Source organism: Argentina anserina, chromosome 4, assembly GCF_933775445.1.
Source record: "Argentina anserina chromosome 4, drPotAnse1.1, whole genome shotgun sequence".
NCBI lineage: Eukaryota > Viridiplantae > Streptophyta > Magnoliopsida > Rosales > Rosaceae > Argentina > Argentina anserina.
Window position 1 is genome coordinate 24,906,609 of NC_065875.1, and position 18,206 is coordinate 24,924,814.

General features: G+C 40.0%; 2 protein-coding genes across 2 annotated transcripts; one reads left to right on the forward strand and one right to left on the reverse strand.

The window, feature by feature from the left end:
• Nucleotides 1-3,695, forward strand: LOC126792774 (probable serine/threonine-protein kinase PBL3). The gene is made up of 6 exons (XM_050519252.1): nt 1-251; nt 1,089-1,438; nt 1,515-1,650; nt 1,853-1,989; nt 2,344-2,467; nt 2,998-3,695. The coding sequence occupies exons 1-6, from the start codon at nt 188-190 to the stop codon at nt 3,450-3,452; spliced, it is 1,266 nt and encodes a 421-aa protein (XP_050375209.1). The 5' UTR covers nt 1-187; the 3' UTR covers nt 3,453-3,695.
• A 2,732-nt stretch (nt 3,696-6,427) lies between these two features.
• Nucleotides 6,428-8,545, reverse strand: LOC126792459 (probable serine/threonine-protein kinase PBL18). Its single transcript, XM_050518874.1, has 8 exons — nt 8,488-8,545; nt 8,293-8,373; nt 8,105-8,173; nt 7,680-8,011; nt 7,461-7,596; nt 7,210-7,346; nt 7,001-7,124; nt 6,428-6,911 (listed from the first exon to the last, which is right to left on the reverse strand). The coding sequence occupies exons 1-8, from the start codon at nt 8,543-8,545 to the stop codon at nt 6,493-6,495; spliced, it is 1,356 nt and encodes a 451-aa protein (XP_050374831.1). The 3' UTR covers nt 6,428-6,492.
• Nucleotides 8,546-18,206: the final 9,661 nt, after the last annotated feature.

Below are 18,206 nucleotides of genomic sequence, written 5' to 3' on the forward strand. Positions count from 1 at the left end.
CTCTTTCTCTTCCTTCTCCTCTTGGCTGCTTCTCCCTCAATCTAAAATCACTACCATTTCACAAACCCAGAAAACTATAACAGTTCCAACGGTTCAGATTGTGTGATTAATCTACTGTTCTGACAGCTTCCACCAGCACCAGACTAGGAAAACAAGAAGCTGTCTTTTTTGAAGTAAGCACCAGCAAATGGGCAACTGTCTAGATTCCTCTGCTAAAGTCGACACAGCTCAGAGCTCTCTTGGTACTTCAGGTATATTTCAGGAGATTTTATGTCTTTCTGGCACTTTAGGAGTTTGGTTTTTTTTTTTTTTCAAGTTGTAGACGTTGTAGACTTGAGTTCAGCAGTCCTGGTTCGGAAAGTGTTGTGTCTTTTGGGTTTAACCCAGGTTAGCTGCTCAGGTGGTCTCAAATTTTCAATTCATTTCTTTTGTTTCTTGATGCATCATTAACAGTTCTCATATATGATCTGAAGTTTGGAAAGGTTCAAAACTTATGAAGTTACCAATTTGGCTAAAATTGTGTGTTTTGGCTTTTTGTTCCTGTTTTAGCAAAGATGAACTTCACACATTTAAAGGTGAAATATAGAATAGTGTTGTTTAGCTGAAAATTGATATGTTTTTCTAAAAGGGGTCAATTTGTGAAAAGGGTTTTGATATCTGCAATGATCGTGTGATGGCTGTGTTAAGATGACACGCTATGCCCTCTAGAAGCAAAGGCTTCAGTGATAATTGTGGTCCTAAGGAAAATAGGCATGGTGGTGCTTTGTAGTGATCACGGATCAAAGATGCTTGATTTAAAGTGTTTTGTAAGCCAGGATAGCTGGTACGGGTGTACTGTTGTTTGAGATAAGCTGATAACTCAAAGCTATGCACCTTGATTTGTAAGTTTACACGGGAGACTTGTTCATTCGTGTTGAATTAGTTTGCCTAAAGTGTCATCGTCTTCTAGAGGATTGGTAGTTTGGTTGGCATTTCTTCTTTAGGAATGCTCTTAGCTGGTTAGAGATTGGTTGAACTGAGTTTCTTATTGTCAGATCGGCGTTGTGACTGTATATGTGCTTACCAATTACTTTTTTTTCTCTCGTCAGCGTCGGGGACTTCCAAATGTTCCAGCAAAACCAGCCCTTCGTCAGCTGGTCCCTCCAGCTTAACCATTTCATCATATAGTGAAAAGAGCAATGGTTCGAGTCTTCCTACCCCAAGGACGGAAGGGGAAATATTGTCATCTCCAAATCTAAACCCGTTCTCATTCAATGAACTAAGGAATGCCACTAGGAATTTTCGCCCTGACAGTCTTCTCGGCGAGGGAGGATTTGGTTATGTTTTCAAAGGCTGGATTAATGAAACCACATTTACAGCAGCAAAACCAGGGTCAGGAATGGTTGTAGCCGTCAAGAAGCTAAAACCTGAAGGTTTCCAAGGTCACAAGGAGTGGTTGGTAAGTTTCAATTACAATATTTCTCTTTTGGTATGTACATTTTATTTCTTATTTACTAATAGCCACCCAATCTCAGACAGAAGTTAACTATCTTGGCCAACTCCATCATCCAAATCTCGTTAAGCTTATTGGGTACTGCTTTGAAGGTGAAAACCGGCTATTGGTGTATGAGTTCATGCCAAAAGGGAGCTTAGAGAATCATCTTTTCAGAAGTACGTGATATATACGGGGCTTGTTCTTATTTTTTCATTTTTATTTTTGTGTTCAGCTTCAAAGTGGTTAAACTGCTGAAGACAATTTGTATGATCATTTGTAAAAAGAAGAAGAAAAGGAACCATAAGGTTGCAATTTGATACCAAGAAACTACTTTTGGCTTTAAGAGGTGTTTGTAACATTGGACTTCAATCTTTTCAGGAGGGCCACAACCACTTTCATGGGCAATAAGAATGAAAGTAGCCATAGGTGCTGCCAGGGGGCTAAGTTTTCTTCATGAAGCTGAATCACAAGTTATTTATCGTGATTTCAAGGCTTCCAATATTTTACTTGATGCGGTATGTTAAATATAAAACACACAATGTCCATATCTTCTACATATTCCCCTAGAACTTCTAATAGACGTTTTCTTCCTTTTGAATTAATTCATTCTGATGTTTGGGGACCTTCCAAAGAGTCTACTGTGTCAGGGATGCGGTATTATGTGTCATTTATTGATGATTGCACCCGTCTTTCATGGGTTGTTCTCCTCAAAACTAAAGATGAGGTTTTTCCGGCTTTTCAAGCCTTTTATATTACTGTTCAAACACAATATAATGCCACAATTGAGTGCAGTATTGTGTTTGAAAACTTTTATGATCAAATAGTATAAATTACTCACTAACTTTGTTGGTTGACTGGCTGGGTTGCAGGACTTCAACGCAAAGCTTTCTGATTTTGGCCTGGCCAAGGCAGGTCCCACTGGTGACCGGACCCATGTTTCTACTCAAGTCATGGGTACTCAAGGCTATGCAGCACCTGAATATGTTGCCACAGGTCAGTTTGTGTTTAATTATAAGTACCACTTGGTGTTTTGCGACTTTGTCTATGGCAGATCAACGTAATCTTTATTATCTTAGAGACTTAAACACCTCGAGTGACTCTATTCGTTCTCAAGGAAAAATGATTTTACGAATTTTAAGTTTGTTGTTAGTTTTCTTTATTCTAATAAATGGTATAGAAGGTTAGCTTATGAGGAGTCACTGTTGGCATGGAATGATATTCTCTGGAGTCCGGAGCTAAATGGCTAATCTTAATTATTTAGAATGTCCCCATCTATTTACTCCAATGTCTAAAAAAAGTATAGTTTAGCCTTCTGAATTGCATATGAGAATTGGTGGTACAAATTTTTTATTCTATTCTGACAATTGCATGCAAGTCTGGTGGGATTTTGTCAAGACAGACTTGGTACTTTGTATGCAAATGATTGTTATAGAGGGTATGATGCATGGAATCTCAAGTATTTGGACTTATTATGTTCAAAATGCTTTCATAGGTTAATTTCTGACTAGTGCATTGTTTAACAGGTCGATTGACTGCTAAAAGTGACGTTTATAGTTTTGGGGTTGTATTGTTGGAACTATTGTCTGGACGGCGAGCTGTTGATAAAACCAAAGTTGGCGTTGAGCAGAATCTTGTAGACTGGACAAAACCATACCTGGGTGACAAAAGAAAGCTATTTCGGATTATGGACACCAAGTTGGAAGGTCAATATCCTCAGAAATCAGCCTACACAGCTGCTACTCTGGCTTTACAGTGCCTAAGCCCAGAATCTAAACAAAGGCCTACAATGTCAACAGTTGTAGCTACACTAGAACAACTTGATGGCCCCAAAACACCTGCCAGAGTCTCTCAATCAGAGCAGCAGGGAGTTTCTCTTCATAATCGCAGGTCCCCAATGCGACATCACCGCTCTCCCTTAAATTTAACACCCAGTGCATCTCCATTGCCATCCCACCGGTCATCTGCATCTGTTCGTTGAACACAGTTTTCTCTGGACAATACTCATTTGATTCCATATTTTGTTTACATAGAATCAAGTTTGGGTCTTGTATTTATCACACTTATGTATGAGGAGGTGTATTGCTGCCTGTAATTCGGAATACATGCTTACCTTTTTTGTGGTGATAATCTGTCTTAGTTATAGTTGTGTATAGAATTAGCTATCAGTGTAAATTTGCACTCTTTACTATTTGCCTTCACTTTATCGATTCTCTATTGAATATGATAGCAGCTAATTAGAGATCATGTTTCGTATGTTGTGGTTTGTGCCGTTCTGTACTTCACTTCTCTTCTCATATATCATTTCCCTTGTATACAACTTTTTTGCTTGTACACTGATTTAAACAGGACCTGTTTGTCACGACCTCAAAATTTCGAGTATGATACTCAAATTCGAAGTCATGAAAAACACTAAAACAATCTCAATGAATCGAAATCATTTAAATGTCACAGCGGATCATCTCTGAGTTCAAAATACAACTCAGTCAAACCGATTATTACAAACTAAAATTTATAATTCAACATTATAACAAATGGAAATGTATAATCCTCACAAAATTCTCACAAAGGAATCCACACAAAATTCTCACCACAAGATGGAAATAAATAACTTCAAGTCATCTGAGCGGTCCGTCGATCTTCAGAGTAGTCCGTCAATTCTGCTAATCCACACCTGCGGAGTTATCTCCTACACCATCGAATAGGTGCACCGGGATTGTAAATACAAACCCGGTAAGCTTTGCAGCTCGTATGAGTAAAACGACAATATAACTCGCATATCAATATATACGAAAATCCACAAATCAACAAATATAAATGCACTCATTACTCATTAGACTGCCCATCTGGTTGTCTAATAACGTGAAAATATATGTACTCATGAGAATTAGGCAACCCCTCTGTTTATCCAAATGCATTTATAATACGGGTACTCATAAGCGCTGGTACCCCTTTGTTACCCCTCATGTAGTACGCCGCCGACATTGGACAACCATCTGTCATCCAATATCAAAAATATATGGGTACTCATAAGCCGATAACCCATCTGTTACTCATATGCAGTACCTCGGCAGACAGACTAGAGCTCTAACTGAATCGTAACTTTCGCCCAGCCAAAAGCTAGGTTCCGACATGCCAAACACGTCCGAAGACTGGTCCGAAGACATAACTCGTCCGAAGACATAAAAACACGTCCGAAGACATAAAACACGTCCGAAGACATAAACTCGTCTGAATACATAAAACACGTCCGAAGACAAACACGTTTTAACAAAACTCAATGTTAAAACCACGTACAATAATCATCATGTGATATTGTACAATCAAATCACATGCTCAATATATAAATCTCATCACCAATTGAACATATTCACAATGAAATCATGATAGTATATAATATGTACCTATTTATATGTACCTATTTACCATTTATACAAATATATATTCCACTATATCATATACATATCATATTTTATTCTTTACAATTCAGCATAATCCCGAATCTCCGTAAGGGTAGATTCGTAAATGTGAGATTTTACTCACCTTATAATCTCGATCGTAATTCCACAATTCTGAAAGTAATTCATTTTCTTGAATTATCGATCACCTTGAAAAGATAAGAAAAGAATTTAGAATCGTTACGTAAACCTTAAATGCCGAAACAGTAATATTATTTTACTGTTAAGCAATTTCTGGTTTTACGAAATTACTGTTTACAGAAGTACTATTCACATATTTACTATTCACATATTTCTGACAAAAAACACATCAATTACGAATTCCTGTACGTGTACATACTGTTTACATATTTCTGTACATATGCATACTATTCAAATGTAAATAATGTCTCAGTAAATAATAATTACCGATTTATCCTTCTGAAAGTACTTTTATATTTATTGAATGTAATTTACATTTACTGTACGTAAAAATAAATTTTACAAAATTACTGTTTACGAAAACACTATTCACGCGCTGCCGCACGTCGCGGCGCGTGAGGTACACGCGCCACTTACTGTGGCAGCGCATGGGGTACACGCGCCACTCACTGTGGCAGCGCGTGGGCCCCATGCGCTGAGCCTAAAGCCGTCGTGTAGCACGCCACTGCTGCCCCCTAATCTCCTCCTTTTTTCCCCCTCTTCCTCCCCACGGCCTCACGCCGCCTCCTACCTCCTCCACGCACCCACACGCGCCGCCTAAGGCGGCGGTAACCTCCCTCCTCCAATCCTCCTCCGATCTCCACAATTACAAACCAAAATCATCCAAAAATCCACACCAAGCATCACAACTATCTAATCAAGCTAACCTCACCTCAATTCAACGTTGGAGGAGTCGGATTCTCGCCGGAGGAACGGCGACAGAAGTCGCGCAGGCTCGGCTCGGAGTGCGAGGGCTCACGACGGGGCGAGAGGGTGCGTCGACCTCGGGGTCGACTGCGGAGGGCTGCGCGGTGCTTCCTGGGCTGGCGGTGTGTGACACGGACGACCGGTGAAGGAGATCGCCGACGATGACAATGAGGGAGAGAGAGAGAGCTCGGGGAAAAGAGAGAGAAGAGAGGGAGGGAGGCGCGGGTTTGGGGAGAAGAGGGTTTCCGAAAATGGAAACCCTACTTCTGATAAGTTTCCTTTTATACTCATTTCTAAATCGGAAACTAACTTCCGTCATTAATAAATTTCACATTCGACGTCCGATTAGAACGCGTGACATGTCCACAAACTTGTATCGACGAGCTCTACAACTTTCGTGAAGGAAGTTTTCGCAAACGAGCGACGAAATAAAATTCGATATTCACGTCGTGGAAACGTAACGTTTTTCTAAATCGAAGTTCCGATAACGTTTCCGTTTCGATTTCCGACAACGCAAGGCGACACAAACACGTTTAATGAGTTTCACAACTCAATAAATTTAAAATCAATCCAATAAATCATCCCGAAAAGTCGGGTTATTACACTGTTTTAGTTGCTTGCATGCCTTATAAAATCATATACGGCATCATCAAAGACATGACTGACATGAGGAGCTTAATGTGCCTGACATGCAGTTTGCCTAGGTATAAGTATTTTGTAAGGAGGGCATGAGGTATATATTGGAACACGGTACGAGTTCATATTACTACTGCTGCCACTGCTGCTTGAATTTTCTTGTACGTTCTTCAACTCAGCCACAACTTCAGTCATTGTTGGCCTGCTCTTAGGGTGTGCAGCAAGGCATCGGAGGGTGAGTTCCGCAAACTGTTGAGCCTCTTTCGTTGGGAAGTTCCTTCCGAGTCTCTGGTCGATCACTCGATGCAGTTGTTGCTTGTTGCAAAGATATGGTCCGGCCCACTGTGCAAGATCTCCGGCCATCCCATCTGAATATCTCTTCACGGCACAACTGCCTGATAAAATCTCCAACAGCACCACTCCAAAGCTGTATACATCGGTTTTCAGCGTTACATGTCCTGTGAATAGAACACATAAACTAGCTGCTTAGTGCTTACACATCAGTTCAGTTGCATGCAGGAACTTTTGCTATGAGTAGTTGAGTTACCAGTTTCTATGTATTCCGGTGCAATATAGCCTTTGGTGCCAAGAATCCTTGTCATTATGCATTCCTGATCACCTTGAGGTCCATATCTTGCCAGGCCAAAATCTGATAGCTTAGCCTTGAAGTCCTGCAATCACAACTTGTGAGCTTCGATTTATAACAAGCATGAAGAGCTTAATCGTATCTTTAGTGTATGTGGCAGAAAGCCTCACTTTGTCCAACAAGACATTGGAAGCTTTCAGATCTCTATGAATTACCGGCGTGCCAAGACTGTGAAGAGAATCTAGGGCCTTGGCTATATCAATCGCTACGTTAGTTCTTGTTCTCCAATCTAAATCCGGCGCCTTTTCTGCAGTTTAAGCCAGATCAACTCACCTTAATTATACCTAATCCATCCCAGCCTTCTTATGCTTATTACAAGTAGTAGTAGAGACTAGAGAGTCTTAATGATCTGAACTCTAACCTGCCAGTAGTTGGGTCTCCAAGCTTCCCTTGCTCATGTACTCATAGACCAATATCCTATGCTCACCATCGTGGCAGTAGCCTATTAGCTTTACTATGTTGGGATGGTTTAGTTTGCTCATGAATCTGATTTCATTCTGCAGCAGGCATACCATTAGGTAATCATAAACCTATTTCTTCACATATTAGAACAGAGATGTGAGTATCTGAAAAGCCTCACCTCCCATTGTTCATGGCCCTGTGGCCCGGTCTTTCTGAGCCTTTTGATGGCAACTGCGAGTCCCTCATTTGGTTTTGCAGCAGATGCCATACTGCAGTAAGTCACATACCCTATGTAAACATCACCAAATCCACCTTGCCCTATTAAATTTCTGCGACTAAATTTTCGCGTCGCCTCTTTCAAGTCAGTATAACAAAAGCAGTGCAACTTGTATTTGCAGTAACGATGAAACACTCCATCATTCTTGTTCACTCCCTCGACATTAGAACTCTTAGCAGCTTTTCCGGCAATTCGGAGACCACGTTTTTTCTTTTTGCTAGGCTTCTCTGCACCTGTCAAATGAATTCACCAGTGGACACGTTAATCAATTAAGCCAGGGAAGCAATTAGATTATATTGAGCATATACATAGTCATATACAAGTACCTATATCTGTGTTTGAGGTAACATGTGTGATCTCCTGAATTGGAGATCTGTCTCTTTCACGTTTTCTTTCTGTATCAAACCGAATGCATTATGCAAAAATACGCAAAGTATATCTATATATTAGCACACAGAAGGTTTATGTTCTCAAGGATAAAAGAAGATATCGATAAGCACAAGAAAGATATTACCACCGACAGAAGTTGAGGAAACAGTTGGAATAGCTCCTTCTCCAACTGTTCTATTAATTTTCTTGGATAGATGAGAACCGCCTGCACCAATTTAAAGAGTAAATGTATTAGTTCGATCAGTATATTATCCGGGGTATTCGATCAAATTTCTGAAATGAAGACGTGATATATATAACAATTTCGGAAAATGCAAACCAGGAATTTGAACTGGTGAGTTTGGGTCTCGACGATGTTTCCTCAAACAGTTTCCCATCGTGTTGATGTGTATTAGTATTGATGATCGGTGATGGAAGAAGAACCTACCCAGAATTAAACCAAGAGACTTGCACTCATATTTATGTGATTAACTGAGGAAACAGAGAGATTGTGATCCTGATTAACATATGCATACCATTAGCTAAGCAAGTAGAGTTAAAAATGGTGTAACCAATGGCGTAAACCTTGAAATGTACGATTTGGTGTTAACTTCTAGGTAATAGGTATAAAATCCCATGAGGGTTTTCGAATGTTTTATAAGGACAACGCAACTGTATTTCGATGAATTTGTAGCTTCACTTTGAATCAATAAAATACATTGGCTCAATAGCTTAGATCATGAGGTTGAATCTCAATATGTACGTGTTCCAAGCATATTGTTAATTTGGCACTGCATGGGCTACTAATATTCCTACTATACTATTAGTTTATGCTTTCTTTTTCACATTAGAGACGATAAAACTCTTAGATTTTAGTCTAATCCTACTCTGAGTTCTCATCATATTGCTGTTTAATAATACTTTACACAGCTGGGAGATGAAATCGGGCCGCAACTTCACAGGGGCAATCAAACTGGAGATAGGACTAATAGAAGAGAAGAAACAGTAGCAAGAGGCTAATTATAGTACGGTTGACCGAGTTGACCACACTTGCTGTTCTTGATTCTTTCTTCGTCATAGCAATGTTGTACGTTTGTCTTTCTTTTTGTCTTGCTGCTCTTGTTTTTGTTGCGCTGTATATCTTCCTGGTTTTTGGGGCTCGAGCATGCATCTTCTTGTTTCCTGCCTCATTGGAGCAACCGCTGGGCTTGTTTAGTTTCATTTTTTTCGGTTTTCCCATACAAGAAAAACACAGATATGATCTTCAACTGTTCATTGGCGCGGCCGTGCTGATATTAGACGCGACGTCTGGAATTTGTGGTATCATATGCATGTAAGTTATAGATCGACTTAAATATATATAAAGAAACTGAATACGTATCAAATAATGAAAAAAATTTAATTAAAACCAATGTTATAAGGCGTAAGCCTTATGTTATAAAAAATAGTTAAATGTGTAGATATATAATTATACACATACAAAAAGAACAAATATACATAAGAACTTACCAATTTATTGTATTTAAATATAATGAAATTCATAATCCAAACGTTTTAGATAGTTTTTGTAATAACCCTAAATTTTCAAAACAATATTTGATTTGATTTGAATTCTATAAAGTTATGAAATTCAATTAAAATGAATTTGATTGTTTGCAACTTTACGGAACGGAAACGGAAACGTTCTCGGAACGTTTAATAAGAAAAACATTACGTTTCCGAACGAATTTATCGACTTTTATTCCGTCGCTCGGTTGCGAAAACTTTCTTCACGAAAGTTGTGGAGCTCGTCGATACGAGTTCGTGAGTATGTGACGCGTTCTAATCGGACGTCGGACGTGGAAGTTATTAATGTCGGAAGTTAGTTTCCAATTATAGAAACGAGTATAAATAGGATGTTTTAGTGATTAGGGTTTCCATTTCAGGAAAACCCATTCTCTCTCTTCTCTCCGCCTCCCTCCCTCTTTCTCTCTCCCCGAAAACTCTCTCCCTCTCCTCAGAAAATCGCCTCCGTGCGATCTGCCTCCCTGGGCCTTCGTGTCGTGCACCGCCGCTCCCTATGGCATCACGAGGCCCTCCGCACCAGACCCCGAGCTCGCGCCGCCCTGTTTCGCCGCCGAGAGTCTCCCCTCTCTCTCCGAGCCTTCTGCATCTCGTCGCAACCTCCGCCTCCAAGCCGTCGCGTTCCTCACAGCCGGTCCCTAGAGTACCGCGTGACCTCCGCAGCAACCCTCAAGCTCACCGCTGCTCGAATCGACGTCGCCGGCTTCTCACGCATCACCGACGACAAATCGAGCTTCCATCGTTCGAATTAGGTAAAAAAATTGATGTAATTGAATTGTGGTTTGTGATTGTTGGATGTTTGGGATTGATTTGGGAGATTTCTGGATCGATTGGGGAAGGATTGAGGAGAATCGGAGGTGTAGGTGGCAAGGGTTGAGCACCGCTGCCTTAGGCGGCGCGTGTGAGAGGGTGAGGTAGTGTAGGGGTGGCCTAGGGCCGTGGAAAGGGCGGAGGAAGAAAGGAGGATGGTTTTGGGGTGGCGGTGGCGTCATACGCGCCTTGGTGGGTGTCGGCGCGTGGGCCCCACGCGCGGCCTGCCGGCGGGTGGCGCGTGTACCCCACGCGCCACCACGTGCGGGCGGTGCGGCGGCGTGAACAGTATTCCAGAAGGGTATTTTGGTAATTTACTTACGTACGGTAAATGTAAATGTAAATTTTATTTACGTACGGTAAATGTAAATGTAAATTTTATTTACGTACGGTAAATGTAAATTAAATTTTACGTAAAAGGTAAGTTGTAAAAGGTAATTTAGTAAATTTTATTTACTGAGATTGTATTTACATTTGAATAGTATGTATACGTACAGAAATACGTAAACAGTATATATACGTACAGAAATACGTAAACAGTATGTATACGTATATAAATACGTATTATTTGTGTATTTGTACAGTAATACATGAATAGTACCCCGTGGACAGTAACTTTGTAAAAACTAAAAATTGCTGAACAGTAACAGTTTATTACTGTTTCGGCATTTAAAGGTTTACGAAACGTTTCTAAATTCTTTTCTTGTCTTTTCAAGGTGATCAATAAATCAAGAAAAGGAATTAGCTGCGGAATTTTGGAGTTTCGCTCAAGTCGATAAGGTGAGTAAAATCTCACATATTTACGAATTTACCCTTGCGGTGATTCTAAGATATTTGTAAGAGTTTTTAATATTGAAATACGACATGTATACAATATAATGGATTCTATATATATTTTATAAATGGTAATAAGTACATATATATATAATTTGCTATATTATATACTGTTATGAATTCATCTGAATTAGGTCAATTCGATGACAAGCATGTGAGTTTAATATGGAGATTGTTAAACGTTTTGTCTTCGGACGTGTTTATAAATTATGACATGTATAAGATATAATGGATTATATATATATCATAATAATGGTAAATAAATACATATATATGTAGTTTGCTATATAATATACTGTTATGATTTTATTGTGATGATGTCATTTTGATGACAAGATATATCGAGCATGTGATTTTGATTTGTACAATATGATGTGAGATTATTGTACGTGATTTTTAACATTGAGATTGTTAAAATGTGATTTGTCTTCGGACCTGATGTTTGGTACGATATGATGTGAGATTATTGTACGTGTTTGGCAAGTCGAAACCTAGCCTTTGGCCGGGCGAAAGTTACGATACAGTTAGAGCTCTAGTCTGTCTGCCGTAGTACTGCATGTGAGGTAACAGGTGGTTATCTGCTCATGAGTACTCAGATTATTTTGGATGTTGGGTAGCGGGTGGCTATCCAATATCGGCGGTGTATTACGAGAGGGGTAACAGATGTGTACCAGCGTTCTTGGTACCCGTAATATAAATGCATTTTGGTAACCATAAGGGTTACTTAATTTCTCATGAGCGTTTTGTTTCATATTTCTTTTGGACGACCAGATGGGCCGTCCATTGACTCATGAGTGCATTTATATTTGATTGATTTATGGATTTTCGTATATATTGATATGCGAGTTATATATTTTCATTTACTCATACGAGCTGTAAAGCTTGCTGGGTTTGTGTTGACAATCCCGGTGCACCAATTCGATGGTGTAGGAGATACTACTGCAGGTGTTGATTATTGGAGGTTGAGTGACGACTCCGGAGACTCGAAGTCGTTTGTATCCTACTTGTGGTGAGGTTTCTAGCGTGGTTTGTGTGTGAGAATTGGTGTGGTTTTATTTGTGAGTTTTGTGAGATTGTGAGGATTATTACATTTCCATCTTATGTAATGTTAAATTATAAATTGGGTTGTAATAATTGGTTTTCTGAGTTGTATTGCGAACTCAGTGATGAGCCGCTGTGCACGTTAAATGATTTTGATTTCATTGAGATTATTTTGTGTTTAACGACTTTAAAATTTGAGTTTTTTAGCTCGAAATTTTGGGGTCGTTACAGTTTTCCTCAAATTAAACACATTATATAAATAAATATAAAAAGATACTGTCACGACCCCAAAATTTCGAGCATGAAACTCAAATTTCGAAGTCATGAAAACACTAAAACAATCTCAATTAACCGAAATCATTTTAAATGCCACAGCGGATCATCACTGAGTTCAAAATACAACTCAGTCAAACTGATTATTACAAACCAAATTATAATTCGACATTATAACAAATAGAAATGTATAATCCTCACAAAGAAATCCACACAAAATCCTCACCACATGATGTAAATTAAATAACTCCAAGTCTTCTGAGCGGTCCGTCGATTCCTGCTAATCCACACCTGCGAAGTTATCCCCTACACCATCGAATTGGTGCACCGGGATTGTAAACACAAACCCGGTAAGCTTTGCAGCTCGTATGAGTAAAATAACAAATACCACCCGCATATCAATATATACGAAAATCACAAAACATTAATTATAAATGCACTCATGAGTTAATGGACGGCCCATATGGTTGTCCAAAAATATGAAAATGAAAGTGCTCATGAGAAATTGGGCAATCCTTATGTTTATCCAAATGCATTTATAACACGGGTACTCATGAGCGTAGCACGTAGCACGCCACCGCCGTCCCTAATCTCCTCATTTCTTCCCCCTCTTCCTCCCCACGGCCTCACGCCGCCTCCTACCTCCTCCACGCACCCACATGCGCCGCCTAAGGCGGCGGCATCTCCCCCAAATCTCTCCTCCTCCGATCTCCTCCAATTCGAATCAAACAACCACAAAAATCACATCAAAGCATCACAACAACCAACCTAGGCTAACCCTTACCTCAAACGAGCTTTTGGACCGTCGGATCGTCGCCAGAGAGCTTGAGAGGCCGTCGGAGAAATCGCAGAATCTTGGCGTCGTTGGTGGAGTTCCGGCGCGGCGTGAGATGGTGCGTCGACCTCAGGGTCGACTGAGGAGGGCCGCGCGGTGCTTCCTGGGCCGGCGGTGCGTGACACGGACGGCCGGTGATGGAGATCGCCGGCGTTGACAGTGAAGGAGAGAGAGAGAGAGAGAGAGAGAGAGAGAGAGAGAGAGCTCAGGGGTAAGAGAGAGAAGAGGGAGGGAGGCGCGGGTTTGGGGGATAAGTGGGTTTCCAGAAATAGAAACCCTACTTCTGATAAGTTTCCTTTTATACCCTTTTCTAAATCGGAAACTAACTTCCGTCGTTAATAACTTTCACGTAGACTTCCGATTTGAATGCGTGACGCGTCCACGAACTTGTATCGACGAGCTCTACAACTTTCGTGAAGAAAGTTTTCGCAAACGAGCGACGGAATAAAAGTCGATATTCACGTCGCGGAAACGTAACGTTTTTCTAAATAAACGTTCCGAGAACGTTTCTGTTCTTGTTTCGTAATGTCGCAAACAACCAAATTTCATTTTAAATGAATTTCACAACTTTATAGAAATTAAATCAAACCAAACATCGTTCCGAAAAATCGGGTTATTACAGATACTTAAAAAGATTATTTTCTAAGGCGTAGTAAATGCGTAAAAGACGTAAAAAACGTAACATAAGGCGTAAAAGGCGAGCCTCGGTGTCCAGATCGAAAAACAAAGACGTTATGTAAGTAGCTTTAAGTTTTTTAAGCCTCAGACGAACCTTGAGACGAGTTTTTTAAAACATTGATTAAAACCCTACTCACAACCATTATTGCATAGTACACGGTCGAACCGGACCTCTCAGCTCCTGGCAGTTCAGTTTTCAACTTTTCATCAAATGGCACCCGGAGTTCCCCCAAACACTCTAGTAGGGACTAGTGCAATTAATTTTTTTTTTTGAAATTAATTATATGCTAACCCTTGTGAAGTGTTCGGAGGAACTCTAGGGGACACCTGATATTGCCAGATAGCTAGGGCAATGTAAATACTATAATACTACTACGAACTAGCTACTACTACTACTACCGTCCTGGCAGGTACCACAACGCATCATATGTTTTGCTTAGTGATCGAGTTATTTAGGAAGTTAGGAACCCTGCATGCATGTGGTACTATTTATAGTGCATGGCTGCAGATGCTTAGCTATCTTGATTTGCATTTGGCTAGCTCTTACGTTGCCTTTGGTCGTGTTTAAGCAAAAGGCCAGGTTACTCAGGTAGAAGATCGATGAGCGGTACAAGAATTGATAGGAGCATTGTAACGACCCTAAAATTCCGAGCTTCAAAACTCAAAATCTTAAAATCGTTAAACACAAAATAATCTCAATGAAATCGAAATCATTTTAATGTCGCAGCGGATCACATCTGAGTTTAAAATATAACTCAGTCAAGCCGATTATTACAAACCCAAATGATAATTCAACATATAACAAATGGAATTGTATAATCCTCACAACAACCTCACAAATAAAATCACACCAAATCTCACACAAAATCCACGCTGGAACCTCACCACGACTGGATGCGATCGACTTCGAGTCTTCGGAGTCGTCACTCAATCACCACTACTCAGCACCTGCGGAAGTATCCCCTACAAAATTGAAATTGGTGCACCGGGATTGCAACACAAACCCGGTAAGCTTTACAGCTCGTATGAGTAAAATATGAAAATAACTCTCGTCTCATAAAAGGCACAACTCCACATCAACACAGTATAATGAAAATCATGAGAAAACGAGCAACCCATCTGGTTACTCTAATACTTTCACAAAATGGTAACTAATGAGCGCTGGTACACATCTGTTACCCCTCACTTAGTATACCGCTGATGTTGGGTAACCACCCGCCACCCAACATCCAAAACAAGCTGAGTACCCATGATCAGATAACCACCCGTTACCTCATGCAGTACTATGGCAGACAGACTAGAGCTCTAACTGTATCGTAACTTTCGCCCGGCCAAAGGCTAGGTTCCGACTTGCCTCACATGTACAATAATCTCACATCATATTGTACCACACATCACGTCCGAAGACAAATCACAATATTTCACATTTTTCGTGATAAAATCATGTACAATAATCACTCATCAAATTGTACGTTTTAAAACTTTCACAATATATCCATAATAAAAATCATAACAGTATATTATATAGCAAACTATATATATTCGTATTTATTTACCATTTATACAATACATACATAGTCCACTATATCATATACATGTCATATTTCATAAACACCTGAAAAATTACGTACGATAATCTCACATCATATCGTACCATTAAAATCACACATGCACAATTTTTCTGTCACCGAAATGACTATTTTTAATGAATTAATAACAGTATGTAATTTAATGAACTATATATATATATATGTATTTATTACCATTATACTATATATATACGTAGTCCACTAAGTTATATACATGTTGTAATTCATTAAATAAACACACTTGCAAAAATGTTGAATCACCGCGAGGGTAGATTCGTAATTCAGTGAGATTTTACTCACCTTATTGACTTGAGCGTAAATCCTCAATTTCCGATGATACTCCCTTTCCTCGATTTAGCGATCACCTTAAAAAGATAAAAACCAGCATTTAGAATCGTTTCGTAAACCTTTAAATGCCGAAACAGTAATAATCGGTTACTGTTCAGCAATTTTGGTTTATACGAAGTTACTGTTCACTGTTCACTATTCACGGTTACTGTACAATACTCAATTAATACGTATTTCTGTACGTATAAATATTAAATACGTATTTCTGTACGTATAAATATTAAATATGTATTTCTGTACGTATAAATATTAATACGTATTTCTGTACGTATAAATATTAATACGTATTTCTGTACGTATAAATATTAATACGTATTTCTGTACGTATAAATATTAAATACGTATTACTGTACGTATAAATATTAAATACGTATTTCTGTACGTATAAATATTAATACGTATTTCTGTACGTATAAATATTAATACGTATTTCTGTACGTATAAATATTAAATACGTATTTCTGTACGTATACGTACGATTTAATGTAAATACAAATTCAGTAAATAAAAATTTACTAAATTACCCTTTTTACAATTTACTTTTTACATTTACTGAAAGTAAATTATAATTACATTTACCGTAGGTAAAACTTAATTACATTTACCATACGTAAATAAAATTTACATTTACATTTACCGTTACACAGTAAATTACCAAAATACCCTTTCAGTCGAAACTATTTACACCACCTCACACGGCGGCGCGTGTGGCACACGCGCCACCTCCGGCCGGCCGCGCGTGGGGCCCACGCGCCGAGGCTAACCACGGAGCGTGTGACGCCACCGCCGCCTCCAAATTCTCCCCCTCCTTCCCCTCTTCCTTCCTACGGCCGCAGACCCTCTCCTACACCCTCTACGCTCCCCCACGCGCCACCACTAGGCGGCGGTATCCCTCCCCCTCTATCTCCATCCGATCTCACTCCAATACATCAAAATTTCATTACAACAATCACACAATCGTCCATAGCATGTATCTCACCTTGATTTGATGGTGGAAAGCTCGCCTTGAGCTCGGTGGTGTCGAAGGAGATCGGTGCCGATCTTGCAGGAGGTGCGGGAGCTCGGCGTGGCTTCTTGGCGACGGTGGAGGTCGCGTCCGGGCCAGGAGGGAGGGAAGTCGAGCTTGCGGTGGCCTAGGGTGTGGCTGTGTGAGCCACGGCGGGCTGAGGTCGGAGGGCAGGGGAGAGAGAGAGTCGTGAGGAGAGAGAGAGAGAAGTCGAGAGAGTGAGAGAGAAGGGAGAGCGGCGGGTTGAGAGAGAGAGAAGGGTTTCTGATTATGGAAACCCTAATTCCATAATCATCTATTTATACTAGTTTCCAAATCGGAAACTAACTTCCGACGTTAATAACTTTTACCTCCGACGTCCGATTCGAACGCGTCACATATCCACGAACTCGTATCGACGAGCTCTACAACTTCCGTGAAGAAAGTTTTCACAACCGAGCGACGAAATAAAAGTCGATAAATTCGTTCGGAAACGTAACGTTTTCTTATTAAACGTTCTCGGAACGCTTCCGTTTCCGTTTCGTAACGATTGCAAACAACTCAAATTCGATTTAAAACAAAATTCACAACTCAATAGAATTTAATTAAATTCAAATATTGTTTGAAAACGAGGGTTATTACAATCTACCCCCCTTAAAGGAATTTCGTCCCGAAATTCAAACTCACTCATCAAACAACTGTGGATATCTGGTCATCATGTCTGACTCTAGCTCCCAAGATGCATCACCCTCATCATGGTGACTCCACAACACCTTGACTAGCCCAACTTCTCTCCTCCGTAGCTTCTTAGTGGATCTATCCAGGATACGAACCGGCTCGACAACAAAAGTGGCATTTTCCTTCACTTCAATGGTGCTATGATCGATCACATGTGACTCATCTGGTATATACTTCCTCAGCATGGAAATGTGGAAGACATTGTGAACACCCGACATACTAGTAGGCAAGGCTAGTCGATAAGCTAGTTCGCCCACCTTCTCAAGTATCTCAAAGGGCCCAACGTACCTCGGTGCCAACTTTCCTTTCTTGCCGAATCTCACTACACCTCTCATAGGTGAAACTTTCAAGAACACATGATCACC

Coding starts and splice junctions, on each gene's coding strand:
- LOC126792774 (XM_050519252.1), top strand. CDS start 188: ATGGGCAACTGTCTAGATTCCTCTGCTAAAGTCGACACAGCTCAGAGC. Junction 1,651..1,852: donor AGAGAATCATCTTTTCAGAA/GTACGTGATATA, acceptor CAATCTTTTCAG/GAGGGCCACAACCACTTTCA. Junction 2,468..2,997: donor ACCTGAATATGTTGCCACAG/GTCAGTTTGTGT, acceptor ATTGTTTAACAG/GTCGATTGACTGCTAAAAGT.
- LOC126792459 (XM_050518874.1), bottom strand. CDS start 8,545: ATGGGAAACTGTTTGAGGAAACATCGTCGAGACCCAAACTCACCAGTT. Junction 7,347..7,460: donor GGAGACCCAACTACTGGCAG/GTTAGAGTTCAG, acceptor CTTAAACTGCAG/AAAAGGCGCCGGATTTAGAT. Junction 7,125..7,209: donor CCAATGTCTTGTTGGACAAA/GTGAGGCTTTCT, acceptor TTGTGATTGCAG/GACTTCAAGGCTAAGCTATC.